The 13,397-nt window shown below is 42.5% G+C and overlaps 1 protein-coding gene across 1 annotated transcript; it reads right to left on the bottom strand.

The window, feature by feature from the left end:
* Nucleotides 1-4,445: 4,445 nt before the first annotated feature.
* LOC118561312 (T-box transcription factor TBX1-like) lies at nucleotides 4,446-13,299 on the bottom strand. Its single transcript, XM_036133309.1, is given in 9 exon segments — nucleotides 4,446-5,532; nucleotides 6,216-6,316; nucleotides 6,905-6,972; nucleotides 7,689-7,844; nucleotides 8,645-8,816; nucleotides 9,135-9,236; nucleotides 11,174-11,519; nucleotides 12,712-12,758; nucleotides 12,760-13,299. Coding segments are annotated over 9 exon segments (1,497 nt in total). The 5' UTR covers nucleotides 12,882-13,299; the 3' UTR covers nucleotides 4,446-5,149.
* Nucleotides 13,300-13,397: the final 98 nt, after the last annotated feature.

Genomic DNA, 13,397 nt, shown 5'->3' with positions numbered 1-13,397 from the left:
ACATGCCCACTGTTAAGTATAGAGGACCGGCTGGGATGCTGTGTGCCTATATTTTCCTCCAAAGGCTCTGAGAATCTTGTAGGCGCATCACAACATGTACCACATGGACTTTTTAAAATGCCACCCAGAATAATAAATCCAGCGAACTCCCCCATAAAACTGGAAATATCTCATGGTGGAGTCTTCCAACAGGATAATGATCTAAAACATATGGCCAAAACAACGCAGACAGGACTTACCGGACATAAAATCAACCTCTTCCAAGGGCAATTTCAGTCTCCAGACCTGAATGCTGTAGGAAACATGATAACGTCAAAAGAGGAGAGCACAGCTACTCCGGTAGTCTGGACAATCCAGAGAAATTGTTTAAAAGGAGATATAAAAGACACCTGTCTCTCTATGCGTCATGCTACAAGGGAAGACTAAGCGCTTTACTATTGCCAAAAAAATCTGTCCCCGTGTGTAACGAACATATCTTCAGGTATCAAGCTGCTACATTGTGCCAGACTGGTTTTGAAACCATCCACGGATACGGCAGCAAAGATTTACGCTTTGCTGAAGCGAGTAAATCAAACCCCTGATAGGCCTGTCACAACAGACGATCCAGAGGAGTGTCAAGTGATCTTCCAGGTCACATTATCATCTGTCCTTCCCTGCTTCGTATGTCAGTGGCAAATATCTGGGGCCTTTTTTTTTTTTTTTTTAACTGCAGCACCAGTCAGTTGGACACATGAGGTGTTCTGCAGCATAAACGGCTGTAGGTGTTCGGCCAGTTTGGCTTTGATGCGTATTTGTAAAAAAAAATTTTAACACCTCGGACGTTGTCTAAATATGCGCATGTCTATAAAACTATACTATCATGTAGTGTGTATGTGTCGGACATGCTCCAGAGGGGCTGTACTGATTACATTTAGCAGATACAGATGCAGTTCATTACGTGTTCTCCAGCAGGCGCAATACCCACAGTTTACTGCTTGAAGGCAGCGACTTAGAACGTCACTGCCAGCTCTACCCTATTTTATACCAAACCACTGACCTTTACTCTTTAAAGTGTTTGTTGTGGTGATCGTGGCAACATATATTTCTGGATACATTACAGTTCAGTTCTTACAGTGTGTTGCATTTAGAATGTGCAGACCGGAGGACACTTTTAGTGTGCTTAAATGTTTTTATCAACTGTTAATATGAGATGCTTATATCATGAGTATATTAAAATGCACAACTGACTCTAAGGTGAGTTTTGATAACTATTTCATAATTGATTTTGATTGCCTATTTTTTCATTCATTGTTTCCATAAATCCATATTTTTTCCTCTTTTATGAATGATTTGTTAAATGACCGTAAGGTGGGTTATGACCAGTTAAAAGTGTATAATGCTGCTAACTCAGGCAGTAAGCTCTCTGCTGCTTTGGAAATGTGATTTTCTTGTTGGAGTAATGTTTCATGTTTAAGAGCTCACACAAAATTATAAATTCAAAAATTAGACACTTAAAGTAGCCAATAGCTTGGACTCTAGTTGTGTTTTAGTAGCGAGCTAAAGCCATGTAGTAGAATGTTGCTAGCTTGACCTGACCCCTGCAGAGGCTGAATGAAGTAGAGTGTTTATTTGAATATAACTCGTAAAATAGATGCAAATTAAAATAATTATGTAATTAAAAATTACATAAAATAACCAGCTTCTAGACTGTTACAAAGTACTTCCAATATGACCCATTGTATGCATGAACAACAGGCGTCAGTTTGACACATATGCTATCCAAGCTGGTTTAAACCCTAAAGTGGTTTCAGGAAACATCAAAGTGGTTCTCCTAATCTCATTAATGTTTCACATAGATTATTATTCATTTTTGCTGCTTTTCACATTAAAGGTTAAATGGACAATATTTCTGGAACTGTAGCTAAGAAACGCCCAGGTCACTTCCTGAATGATCGTAATACCTTCACTTCCGCTCCTCAGAGGGATCGCGTGAAAGAATTTCCCAAATCTACTCTGGTCTGATTTCTTCCTTCTGAGGCCTTCCTCTTCTTCTCATAAACTTGTAAGACAGTTCACTTCTTGTGAGTCTCAGCCATTTTCAAAGTATACAGTGCGAGCGGCGGAGTTATAATGAACGGCTGAAACCGGAGCTAACTGAACACATAAACACTAGAAGTGTGCATGTGCAGCCAGCAAGAGGAAACTAGCGCGGATTGAACGCCCACGTTGGCATTACATTAGCACGTCACAATGATTGGCATGTAGGACACTCAATAGGTAAGGTAATCCTCCCGGAACTCAAAGCTGAAGAAATAGCGTCCATTATACCTTTTAATGTACACATGCACATTTATTGACTAACAACATTTTCATGTTTGCTTGTGAGCAGTAGCTATAATTTTCTTAAGTGGTTTGACCCCAAACAGAATTCTGTTGCGGGCCCCACATAATCCTGAGCCGGCTCTGCGGACAACTTACCCCATACCTACAGTGTCAGTGTCATTTGGTGGCATTTTTTTTTTTCTTCCTATCGGTTAATCCCAAAAATAATAAGAACACTTATTGCTAGACAGAACGTTGAAGTTATTGAATGATGTTTTTAATCATGAGCCACTTATTCAGGCATTAAAAAGCATGACAACCCAACCCTGGTCAACCACTATGGTCTGTCTAATTTACAAAATGACCACTTAGTGCTTCCAGAGGATTTCACCAACATAAGATCACTCTTACCCTCATCCATATGTAGAACTGTTTCACTGAATACAACATGTCACTGTTGATGTGTATGCCGGGAAACCAGTAGCCTGCATATAGCCTTTTGACCCGCCCGCCTGTGGTCCTCACCGGAAACCCAACAAAAGCAAGAGCGGCGAGGAAACAAACCCCGTCTATTGTCTCTTGGGATCTCTCGCGCTTCCATCGGGCTGATCCCCAACACCTGTAGCCAGCTGTCGGTGCTTATTGCTCGGCTTGACGTCTCTGGGGCACCGCTTTACGAGCAGAAAGTCAAAAATAAACAAATATATAACAAAAATGAAACAATGTAATTATTTTATGTTACCACTTGTAACATATAAGTAAGCCTATTTGACGCCATCAATAATAAAACCAGATTTCTATGTATTAGAGCACGTATTAATTGTTAACTTCTGAAAGGATAAAGTGCGTTCGTAATGGGCCGACACGTTTGGTGAAAACTTTTAAGTAAATGTGGCCTGTTTTGTAAAAACAAAAAATTGTGTGTGTGTGTTTGTGTGTATGTGTATATATATATATATATATATATATATATATATATATATATATATATATATATATATATATATATATATACACAAAATTTGATTAAATAAATCTAACAGCTAATTTGTTAGACCTACATCTTTTAAACTAGGTCACCATTACTGTGTCTGCGTCATAAAAGCATAAATGAAAGAAATGTAACGTTAGCATTAGCCTACATCTTTGGTCATTGCACTAAAACAAGCAAACAAACATGATACAACCAATTAGCTGTGATTTGAATAAGTGGAAACATTATTTAACCTTTGACACCTTTACAAGCCATTTAACAGTCAGAGGTCAGGCGCCCCCAGGCATCCTTTTTCCATGCTCTCAGCTCTATGGGAGCCAAAAGGAAGAAGAAAAAAATATCGTGATGAATCATTAGGTAACTCTTTCCTTTGCATCTTGACAGCCACAAATCCACAAAGCTGATTTTTTGTTTTTCTCCCAAAGAGATTAACCTTGACAACAAAGCATTCCTCATAGGACTTCAGATAGGGACATGGCTGGAAATGGCTGCACCGACAAGCGGAGGGGTCATATTCTCAAAATATCACCAAGTGTGGCATTATAGGTGAGTGATGATATCCTTCTGGGGGGAAATGGAAAATAAAGACTTTGTCCAGTGGGGAAATTTTTATACTATCAGATAAATCAGAGCTATAAAGGGAAAATAATATGCATGTATATTCATTAAATTTTTTAGTTTTATCAAAATATTAAGCAGAAGAGCGTGCATCCTCAAATGTCCCACAGGTAAGTTAAATAGATTTCTGCTTTCATTTTTGTTCTGTATTTAAAACCTTAAATTATGTTTTGCTCCAGAAAAAGGTTTTTAAATTTGTTTAACCTTTAAAATAATTGTAAAAAGTAAGCCCGGAGTCACTTTAGCAGGTCAGTATGGTTTTCCTAAAACTTTGTGTCTAAACTAAGAGGCGAGAGAATGTGTGTGTTGCTTTAAAACCCAGGTGCAGATTTCACCATTTGAATCATGCTAATGTTTAGACAGCTTTCAGATCTGGCCTGCCAGTAACTGCCAGAGCAGCAGACACCTCGATTTATTTCAACAGGGCAAATCCAGTCGGACAATTTTGAACAACGCCATCGGTGAGGCAAGCCTTTTTTTTTTTTTTTAAAACATTCCCCCGGTTTTTTGCAAACAGCACATGGAATGGAGAATTTTCACAGAGATTTAATGGTCATTTTTTTACAGATACAGAAGATTCTTCCTGCTTTGTTTTTATTTACTTAAAATTGCTGCAAGTCAGTGCCATGGTACAAGCTACTCAGAGCGGCTCGAGATGTTCAGAAATTTTCAAATATTTTTTTCTTTTCCTTAAGCAAAAAAAACAAAAAAAAAAAAAAACATTTCGATGTATTTTGACATCTTCTCTGATGAGCTCAATATGCAAACATCTCGTCTACTAACCTAGAAGGTTGATGGGACTATATAACGTATGGCTTTTTTTAAAGCAATAAAAACAAGGCAAATCAAAAAAGTGCATCAAAAAGAAAAAAAAACAACAACGACAAAATGAATCATTTCCAGTCTGTGAACAGAAGTGTTGTCCGTGTTGAGGAAAGGCTCCTCCTTTTTCCTCAGGCTGGTGGCTTAACATCTGCGCTGCCCGAGTAGGAGCTCTTCCCGTTTCAGTTCAAAGGTCAACGCAGAGCCGTTTGAGGGCTTAGAACAGGTGTCCCTGCTTAGATGCATTTCCTTTTAAATAAATATGACAGGATTTATCCAGCAGAGGGGAGTCTCAGCCTCTGATTAAACCCCACGTGTTGCAGGAACCATCAACAGAATGAACCGCGTCGCCGTTCCTTGCCCGCTAGTTTTCCCACAGTGCTGCGCGCCATTATCCTTGATGGACAGCGGTCATTATCTGGGCCCGTAGTCGTAGTTAGAGGGGCCGCTGGTTGCTGAGTACATGTTAGTTGTGGCGGGGTTCATGTGGTGATGGTATGTGTGTCCTCTTATGCTCGGTAAAGGGTACGGCGAAGGCCTGGTCTTGGCTCCTAAGTAGTGTTCATAGGCAGTGGGGTACTTGTAGGGGTGGTGGTGCAGGGTGTCCGGGGGCAGAGGGTGGGGATCGGGCCGGAGGTCGTGGGGAGGGCTCGGTCGGCCGCTCGTTAGCGGGACGGCGTGAAGGCCTCCCGGGACCGGCAGAGCCGGGCTGAGGACGCGGGACATCAGCTGGTGAGCCGGGTCTGCGTGAATTGGGGTGCTGCTGGGGTCTCCTTCATATTCCCGTCTGGCGTCTTCTGCGAAGGTAAGGGGGGGAGAAAAAAAAAAAGAAAAGTTTGAGAAAAGTAGACTGAGCCGTAATGTCTGCGCTCAAGTTACGCCAGAGATTGCTTAAACACCATTTGGACTGAGGCTACGCACAAACATTTGATCGTCTGATTTAAAAAAGTGATCATTTCTTTAGCAGTACAGCGAGAACAGCTTAATGTCTAGAAAACAGTACCGACCCAAAAGGTGTAATGCTGAAATTATACAGAATGAGACGGATGAAATCACCTTACGGCTTTAACTTCACCCCAGGAATAAATTCTAAACATAAATGAATAAATATGAAAAATTAAAAATAATATCATCTCTACAGCTAAGATGAAACCCTTGGATTTTAAAATATTTTAGGTATTTTTTTTTTCTTTCTCGGACAGCTAATAAAAGTATCAGCCAGCGTTACCTCGGATTAAAATAAATGTAACTTTCCTTCCAGTTTTCGCGGCGCTCTGAGCCTGATGACAGTTATGCAGCAGCATAACAGCCTCTGTTATGTTGCCAGTGCATGAAATTGGCTGGCTGGCTGTTTTTTTTTTTTTAATGTTTAAATTAATACCAACAAGGACTTGATGCAGCGGACGCACCACCGCACATGAGCCAGGGCAAAAGAAGCAAAGCAAAAAAAAAAAGTCCAGCGGCTGACAGAAATACTGACCTTTTTCTGTGCCGTTGTGCTGAGGGGGAGATGACATTGGGTTTCTTGTTCTGGCGAAGGCGCTCATTATTGGCAGCGAGCCTGGCCTGTGATTCCTGGGCCTGCAGCAGGAGATCGGAGTCAGTTTCCAACTTCATTAATGATAGACAATGGCACAAAGTTCTTTAGTTGTTGAGGGGAGGAATCCACGTTTTAATATTCTGCAATGCTGTGTGTGAGGATCGTTCTGCAGCTGAGCATCTAAAAAGGAACGTTATGTAGAACGGGAAGCGTGAAATGATCAAAAGCAACGCTGCCTCCACCACTACCGCTTGGTTAATGCGGTCTAAAAATAAAACCCTTTGCGCTCATTAATAAGCATAATTTTTAAAAGGACGGTGTGTGTGTTTCGTCCGTCTAAGAACACTATGGGTGGGGTTTGTTCCACAGCTCCGCGCCGCGATTAGGAGCGGAGCAATTAGTCAGTGACAGACAAACACAGTTGATTGACTTTCACACAATATCAAGTGATTTCTGCAATCCGTGGCCCGTGGGCTTCTAACAGAACTCCATCCATGTGGCACCGTAGGGTAACCAAAACAAGAAAGCCAATTTACAAAAACATTTCTGGTCTGCTTGTGGCTCCCTTTCTGTTCTATTCTTTCTGTTTTTATCAGGCGGGACGGCGTGTGTTTGTGAATAAGGCTCACCAGTCCTCTGGGTCACAGTCTCTGAAGCCCTTTGCGAACGGATTGCTGGCTATCTTCAGCTGCGTGATCTGCAAAGCAACAGAAGACAAAAAAAAATAAATACAATGAAATCAGCTCAGTGATTAAGATATGATGTTCTTTATTTTTCTAAATCTGTGTGAAAAACTATTAAAACACTGGTATATTTTATGCATTACTATTATTGGATTATTGGATATGGATTAATTGTTTGGATTAATAAAAATGTAATTTCATATCAGTTTTTGATCAGAAATTTTTCCATTATAGTCACCAACTTCTGCTTTTGTTGTAAACTATAGATTTACTGATAACTGCTGAAGCCCGATAAGACTTGAACTGAGAAGCAGTTCTTATTCTATTTATTTAATTATTTATTTTTCTGATTGATGGACATTGGGTGACAGGCGTTCTTCACAAACCATAAGGTCTATAACTAAATAATAAGATAAAAAGATGACCGAAGTTGGTTTGTTAAGCCCTGCAAAGGACTAACTAACTAACTTACTAACTAAATTAACGAACTAACGCTCCGATGGTTGAATGCGGAATCAGGGGGATCCAGGCGCAGTTGCTCAGAGATCAAAAACCAAACAAGCTCAAAAACGTACAAGGCACATCGCTTAGCACATTCATTCATTTCTATTAAAAGGCACAAAAATCCATCTTGGCATCGCCCGTTTTAACCTTACTACCTTGTAAATATGCGTCTTGTTTACTGCTGGGCCTACTGCCGTGCGCTGCTGTCCGCGACGCGCTTTCTTACCCGGTGGTTCTGGTAGGCGGTGACCGCTGTGAAGCGGGTCTCCTCAAAAACAAACGTTTTATAGTTTTCCTCCGCGTATTTCTCGCTGTCCTTGCGGGGATCCACGTAAACCACGTGGAACCTGGGCTGGTAGCGGTGCATGGAGTTCAGGATGATCTGTAGGAGAACAAAAGGAGGAAACGAGAGTCCGTTTACGCCATATTCCACAGGCCTAGTACAGTTTAAAATACAGCGGGCTAACAAACTGCTGCGAACAACATATGCAATTAAAGAAATAGTAGATCACACACACACACACACACACACACACACGCACACACACGCACACACACACACACACACACACACACACACACACATATATATATATATATATATATATATATATATATATATATATATATATATATATATATATATATATATATAAAGAATTCCCCAAATTGCAAATAAATGCTCAGTGAATGATTCGCTTGAATAACATCCTAAACTGAGCAATCATTTTTGCTCGGAGGTGCAGATTCCGTGCACTACATCCCCTATTGGTCCAACCATGGTGTTATTTACCAGCCTATTCATCACCACCGTTCAGAAATGCTACACTTATTTCTTTTTAGAGGGCTTGGAAAATGTTTCCGATTGGCGTTGCAATATCATCCGCCATGCGCCTTTTCTCCGATTATGTCACCATTATCCAAAACAGCATGTTTGGGTGCTTTGAGAGCTACTGTCTGGTGGCATCATTTCACTTTATCATCATAAAAATATTGTGCACGTATGGCGCTAAATGATGTTCCTTCATATCCAAACGCAGTGAAGATGAGCTGATTTATTATTATTATTTTTTTGGCCGAAGCTTTCTGTCGTTCACCGGGGACGCGGCGGAAAGCGGCACCGATTTGTTTCTCGGCGCGCCTTCCGTTTCGGTCGGATTTCTTTCCCTTCGCTGTACTTACATGTCCGTTATCATCCAGCAGGTTGTTTGTTAACTTGAGTTTATCGAAGGAGACGATCTGCTTCATCCACTGAGCGCCCTTGGCTGGAGAGTCCGGGTGGTAATGCACCCTCCCCGGCGTGGCGGGATCAGCTTTACCCGCCACCAGCCACGACGAGCTGTGGAAAGCATACCTGGAGGGGCAATGCATCCAGATCAACAACACATCAATCAAGTTGTGCAACTTTATGCATGTAAAAATATTACCGCCGTCTAAAGCTGAATAAAATCGCAGTTCAATAGATTTTTTTTATGCAATCCACAAAACACTGGATTTAAAACCAGTAATTGTGGAAACCTTTTTATTGTTGCCGGTCTACCGTAAGCTAATTATCTGTGATTTTCTTTTCTACCTTTATTTTTATTTTTGCCTCAACAGTTTCTCGACCTGGTTGAGTGTGATGCTGCAAAGTTCAGTAAAACAAAGAAAAGACTAAGAATAAAAAGGTTACCTGTATCGTTTGTCGTCTACAGGCAGGAAGTCCATCAGGAGCATGTAGTCTGCCATGGGATCCATCCCGAAGATTTTTACTTGGAATGTTGGAAACATCCTCCTGCAGCAGGGAGAAGAAAAACCGCAGGATGACTAACTTCAACTTGCATTTCCTTCACGATATATGACGTCAGATCCCATGTCCCTACAAGTGGATTATCTTTTCTTGATGACTGAATTAATCAGACTCCGAAGAAAATAGTTTTTATTATTATTATTATTAAATCAAAGATTAATGCCAACAGGCGTTTAGGTAAAATACGTGGAGCCCAAGGCCCCGTTAAGTCATAACTGCAGGCAAGAAGACAGAACTTCATGATTGAAACTCCTGCAACCACTCCATGCGTAACTGGATGGAGTCTCTCCAAATGCAGATGTGTGTTTTTTTTCTGTTCCACTAAGTTTTTATTTTTTTTAAAGTACTTCCACTCTCTTTCGACGAATTCCAGATAGTCTAAGGCCAGCGCAGATGTAAACACAGACCCGTATCCGGGTGTTAATCTGGGTGGATGAGTGGTGTTAATTTAGTTAATGCTGAATCTGACCTTTTTATTTGCACAAACAGGGAACAATTAAATTTTAATAAAACACTGACTTGAAGCATATATATATATATATATATATATATATATATATATATATATATATATATATATATATATATATATATATATATATATAGTTCCTGGGCGCTGAATAAATACATTGAGGCTTCTGCTGGGGGCTTTGCTGAGCCTCTCTCCACCCTGTAAAGCTTGTTTTCACCCTAAAAGTTGCTTAAGAACCTGAGTGGAAAGTTGAGTAATCCAGCAGTTGGGCCAGTGAAAGGGATCCCAAAATCAACGCTCAATTAACGTCAGTGTTGTGGCTAGGTGAGGCTGAAGGAGCTTTTAAAGTGCTCTGCAGCAGATCTCCTTTCTCCTGTCAGACAGCGCGGAGAGGGGAAACACAAGCCTCCCTCTCAGGCTGCAGGCAGCTTTCTCCTCTCTTCTAATAGAAATAAAGACAGTGCCGTTTTGTGAGCTTTCATAAGCTCCGTGCTGATATTGGGTGATTTTTTTTAATTGGTAAAAAAAAAAAGTACAACATTGTAATTGAACTATTTTGTTATGCTGCGTTTAGTGTAATCTATTTATGTATGTTCATTTCAAAACCAAAAGTTGCCGACAAATGAAAGAGATGATGACCTTCAGGCGCGCAGATACAGAACCAGAATATTCAGCGTAACGGCCTAGCTTGTTTTATGTGCCATAAAACCAACAATTAGTTGACACAAATTACATAAAATTAATTCCTTTAAAAAAAAGGAAACAAAGAATATTTTATAAAGCCGAACAATTCGAGACCAACGCTGAAGTTCGGACAGCAGGCTTATAGTCAATAACTGCAGTTAAATTAAAAAAGAGCAGTATTGACTTAACCACGTTTTAATATGAAGAAAACGTTTTCAGTTACATCAGCGTCGATTTGCAGAAATTGTTTGAATAATCTCGAATCAGGAATTATAAATATTCTTTATGGATGGAATGTACAGTATATATATATATATATATATATATATATATATATATATATATATATATATATATATATATATATATATATGATAAGACCTCAATTCTATTTTGATAGGGCGACGAAGTGTTTACAAAAATACTCCTTTAATTTTCCTAAAAAATTCCCTATTCCCTTTTTAATTTCCCTAAAAAGAATAATATATCATTATTATTAGCTTTAAAAGCTATTATTATTATTATTATTATTATTATTATTATTATTATAGGCACCAACCCTGCGACCCTGCACGGATAAGCGGGTGTAAACAATGTATAGATCGGTAATAGCAACGAGAACAATAAGCAGAATTATGAAAATATTATTTCACATCTGGCGCAAATGATCCCGCTTTGGGTGATATTTATTCGCTGATCTGGTTACTTGTCACAATAAAACATGTCCGATCCTCTCTCCCCGGCCTGTGCTCCGCCGTGCGCTCACCTGCCAGCCTTGGTAACGATCATCTCCGTGCCCAGTTGATTAAACTCGTCCCACAAAGCCTTCATCTCCAGCTGGACGCTAATGTTGGCCACCTTCGGGTTTTTCTTCACGACACTCTTGCTGTTCGGTGTGGAGTTGGAGGACGACGAGGAGCAGTTGGGAGTCCCGCTGTCGCTCGGCTGGCCCTGGCTCTGGCCCGGGTTGGATCCCGGGTAGTTGTAGTTGTGCTGCGCGGCCGGGCAGGGCTCGAAGTGGGACTCATGTTGGCTGTAGGGGTCCCCGGGGGACGGGGAGAGGTGGTAGCCCCCCGGCGTGTTGAGGCTGCTCAGGCTGCTCGTCGTGAAGGCTGCAACATCGCAGAAATGGGACAGCTGCGTCAGCCACGGGCTGGATATGGCTGAAATCATCCCAGAAAACTGCGTTTACTCTTTTGAAAGTCGACTAAAAACACAGACAGTGGAAAAACAGAAGCAGCGTCGAGGAAGTCTCCGATGGAAGGCGTGAGGCTCAAACGCTCGCCTTTCTGCTCAAAAAGTTGATCATTAGTCCTCGAAGTTCCATCCACTGCGGGCTCAGCCTTACTAAAGGCGTCCTGGCCTAAAACGCCAGACTTCCCAAAAGTGACGAAAGGTTTCCAAAAAGTGAAGAAGGAAGAAAAAAAAAAACCCACGTCGAGTCGCTGAACTGCTCTCAGATGCGCGCTTCGAGTGCGTGTGAACTGCTTCTCTCCCCTCAGATCGATTGCGCTCCGACCGCGCTGCGCGCCGCTGCCGTGTGTTAACACCGCGGTCCAGTCTCCCCTCTTATCTGACGCAGAGGGCCTCCCCTTCGCGATAAAAAACCGGTTCTTATTTCTATTTAGATAAGGGACTGCAGGTAGTGTGGCTTTTCCTCGCCCTGGGACGACACTGATTGACAGAGAAGTGCGCCCCTTTTTTTAACGGCCTTTCCGGCACCCATTGAACCTTTTGGATAAGGGTATCGCCCACATTTGCCCCCCGTCAACAAACAATAGACGAGCTGCCCCGCAGAGAGGAGCGCGCAAGGTAAACACGCCGATTTGCATGAACAAACAAACAGGCTGCCGGTGACTGTCGCTCTCCAGTTTATAGACAAATACACGAGTGGGATGGATGTGCACCCTCCCTCTGAGGTGGACGGGATTATTATGGTCTGTTTTTACCATTACGCACCGGGGCGCCCCTGTAAGCCCTCCTCCTATTGGCTTCTTTTCTCGACGCGATCTTCGCGAATTAGCGCTGACTCTGAACGTCGTGCGGGACTCGGAAACTCGTCTGCAGATTCCCCCCCCCCCTTCCTTCTCTGCTGCAATCAGTGCAACAGCGACCAAACTAGTATTTTTCCTTCTTTCGCTGCGCCCTCCATGCATTCCGCACAGCGCGCCGACAAGTGCTTATTTTCCCCCAAACAAAGCTCGATGACTTGTGTCTTTCTTCTTCTTCTTCCTCTGTCGTCTAGGAGGGGGGAGTTGTACACATGCTACAGCAGCCCACACGGGCACGAACAAACAGATTTACCTTCCATTTCCCGGGTGACAGTGCTGTAGTGCATTTTACAGTAACTCCTGGCTGTCCAGACCGGTGCGCTGTTTGTCAAACGCCGCGTTTCCTGCTCGCTCTGCAGCCGAGATCAGAGAGGCAATACTGAACGCATTTGCCTTTGGAGAGAGGGGACCGATGTCGTCCATAGGCAAGGGACCGAGTCGTTACAGGCCGACCCTCCTCCTCCTCCCCCTCCTCCAACACCGCCACCACCACCGCCTCTTCCTCTGCTTTCCAGACGCGCAGAAAGCAGGAGAAGTTCTGCGCGCCGTGCAAGAAGACCATGCGCCAAAGGGAGTTTCTCACATTCCGCCACCGGCAGCTGCGTGCCGTGCCAGAGTCAGGCTTGCAGCGCTTCCCCGAAAGTAGTCCAGATGCAAAGAGTTCCCCCAACGGATCAAACGGCGGCGCATCCGTCAAGCTTAATCTTCCCTCGCTTCTCCTCCGGTCGCTGACGGGGCGGCGTAGTCTGGAGAATCCCGCACTGCCACGAGAATGTCAAAAGTGAGCGAGACAGATCCACGCCCCCTCCTCCCCTCCGCACCACGGCAGGAAAAACGCGTCCGGCACTGTGCGCTCCATGTTTTATTTCAATAAGTCCTTGTCACTCATTTGAATTGAAGAGCAACGTCACTGAATGTCCGACTCCCCCCCCGAAAAAG

This window comes from Fundulus heteroclitus, unplaced genomic scaffold, assembly GCF_011125445.2.
Source record: "Fundulus heteroclitus isolate FHET01 unplaced genomic scaffold, MU-UCD_Fhet_4.1 scaffold_608, whole genome shotgun sequence".
NCBI classification, from domain to species: Eukaryota; Metazoa; Chordata; class Actinopteri; order Cyprinodontiformes; family Fundulidae; genus Fundulus; species Fundulus heteroclitus.
Note: the sequence above shows the minus strand (reverse complement) of the source record. Positions and strands in the feature narration are given on the sequence as shown.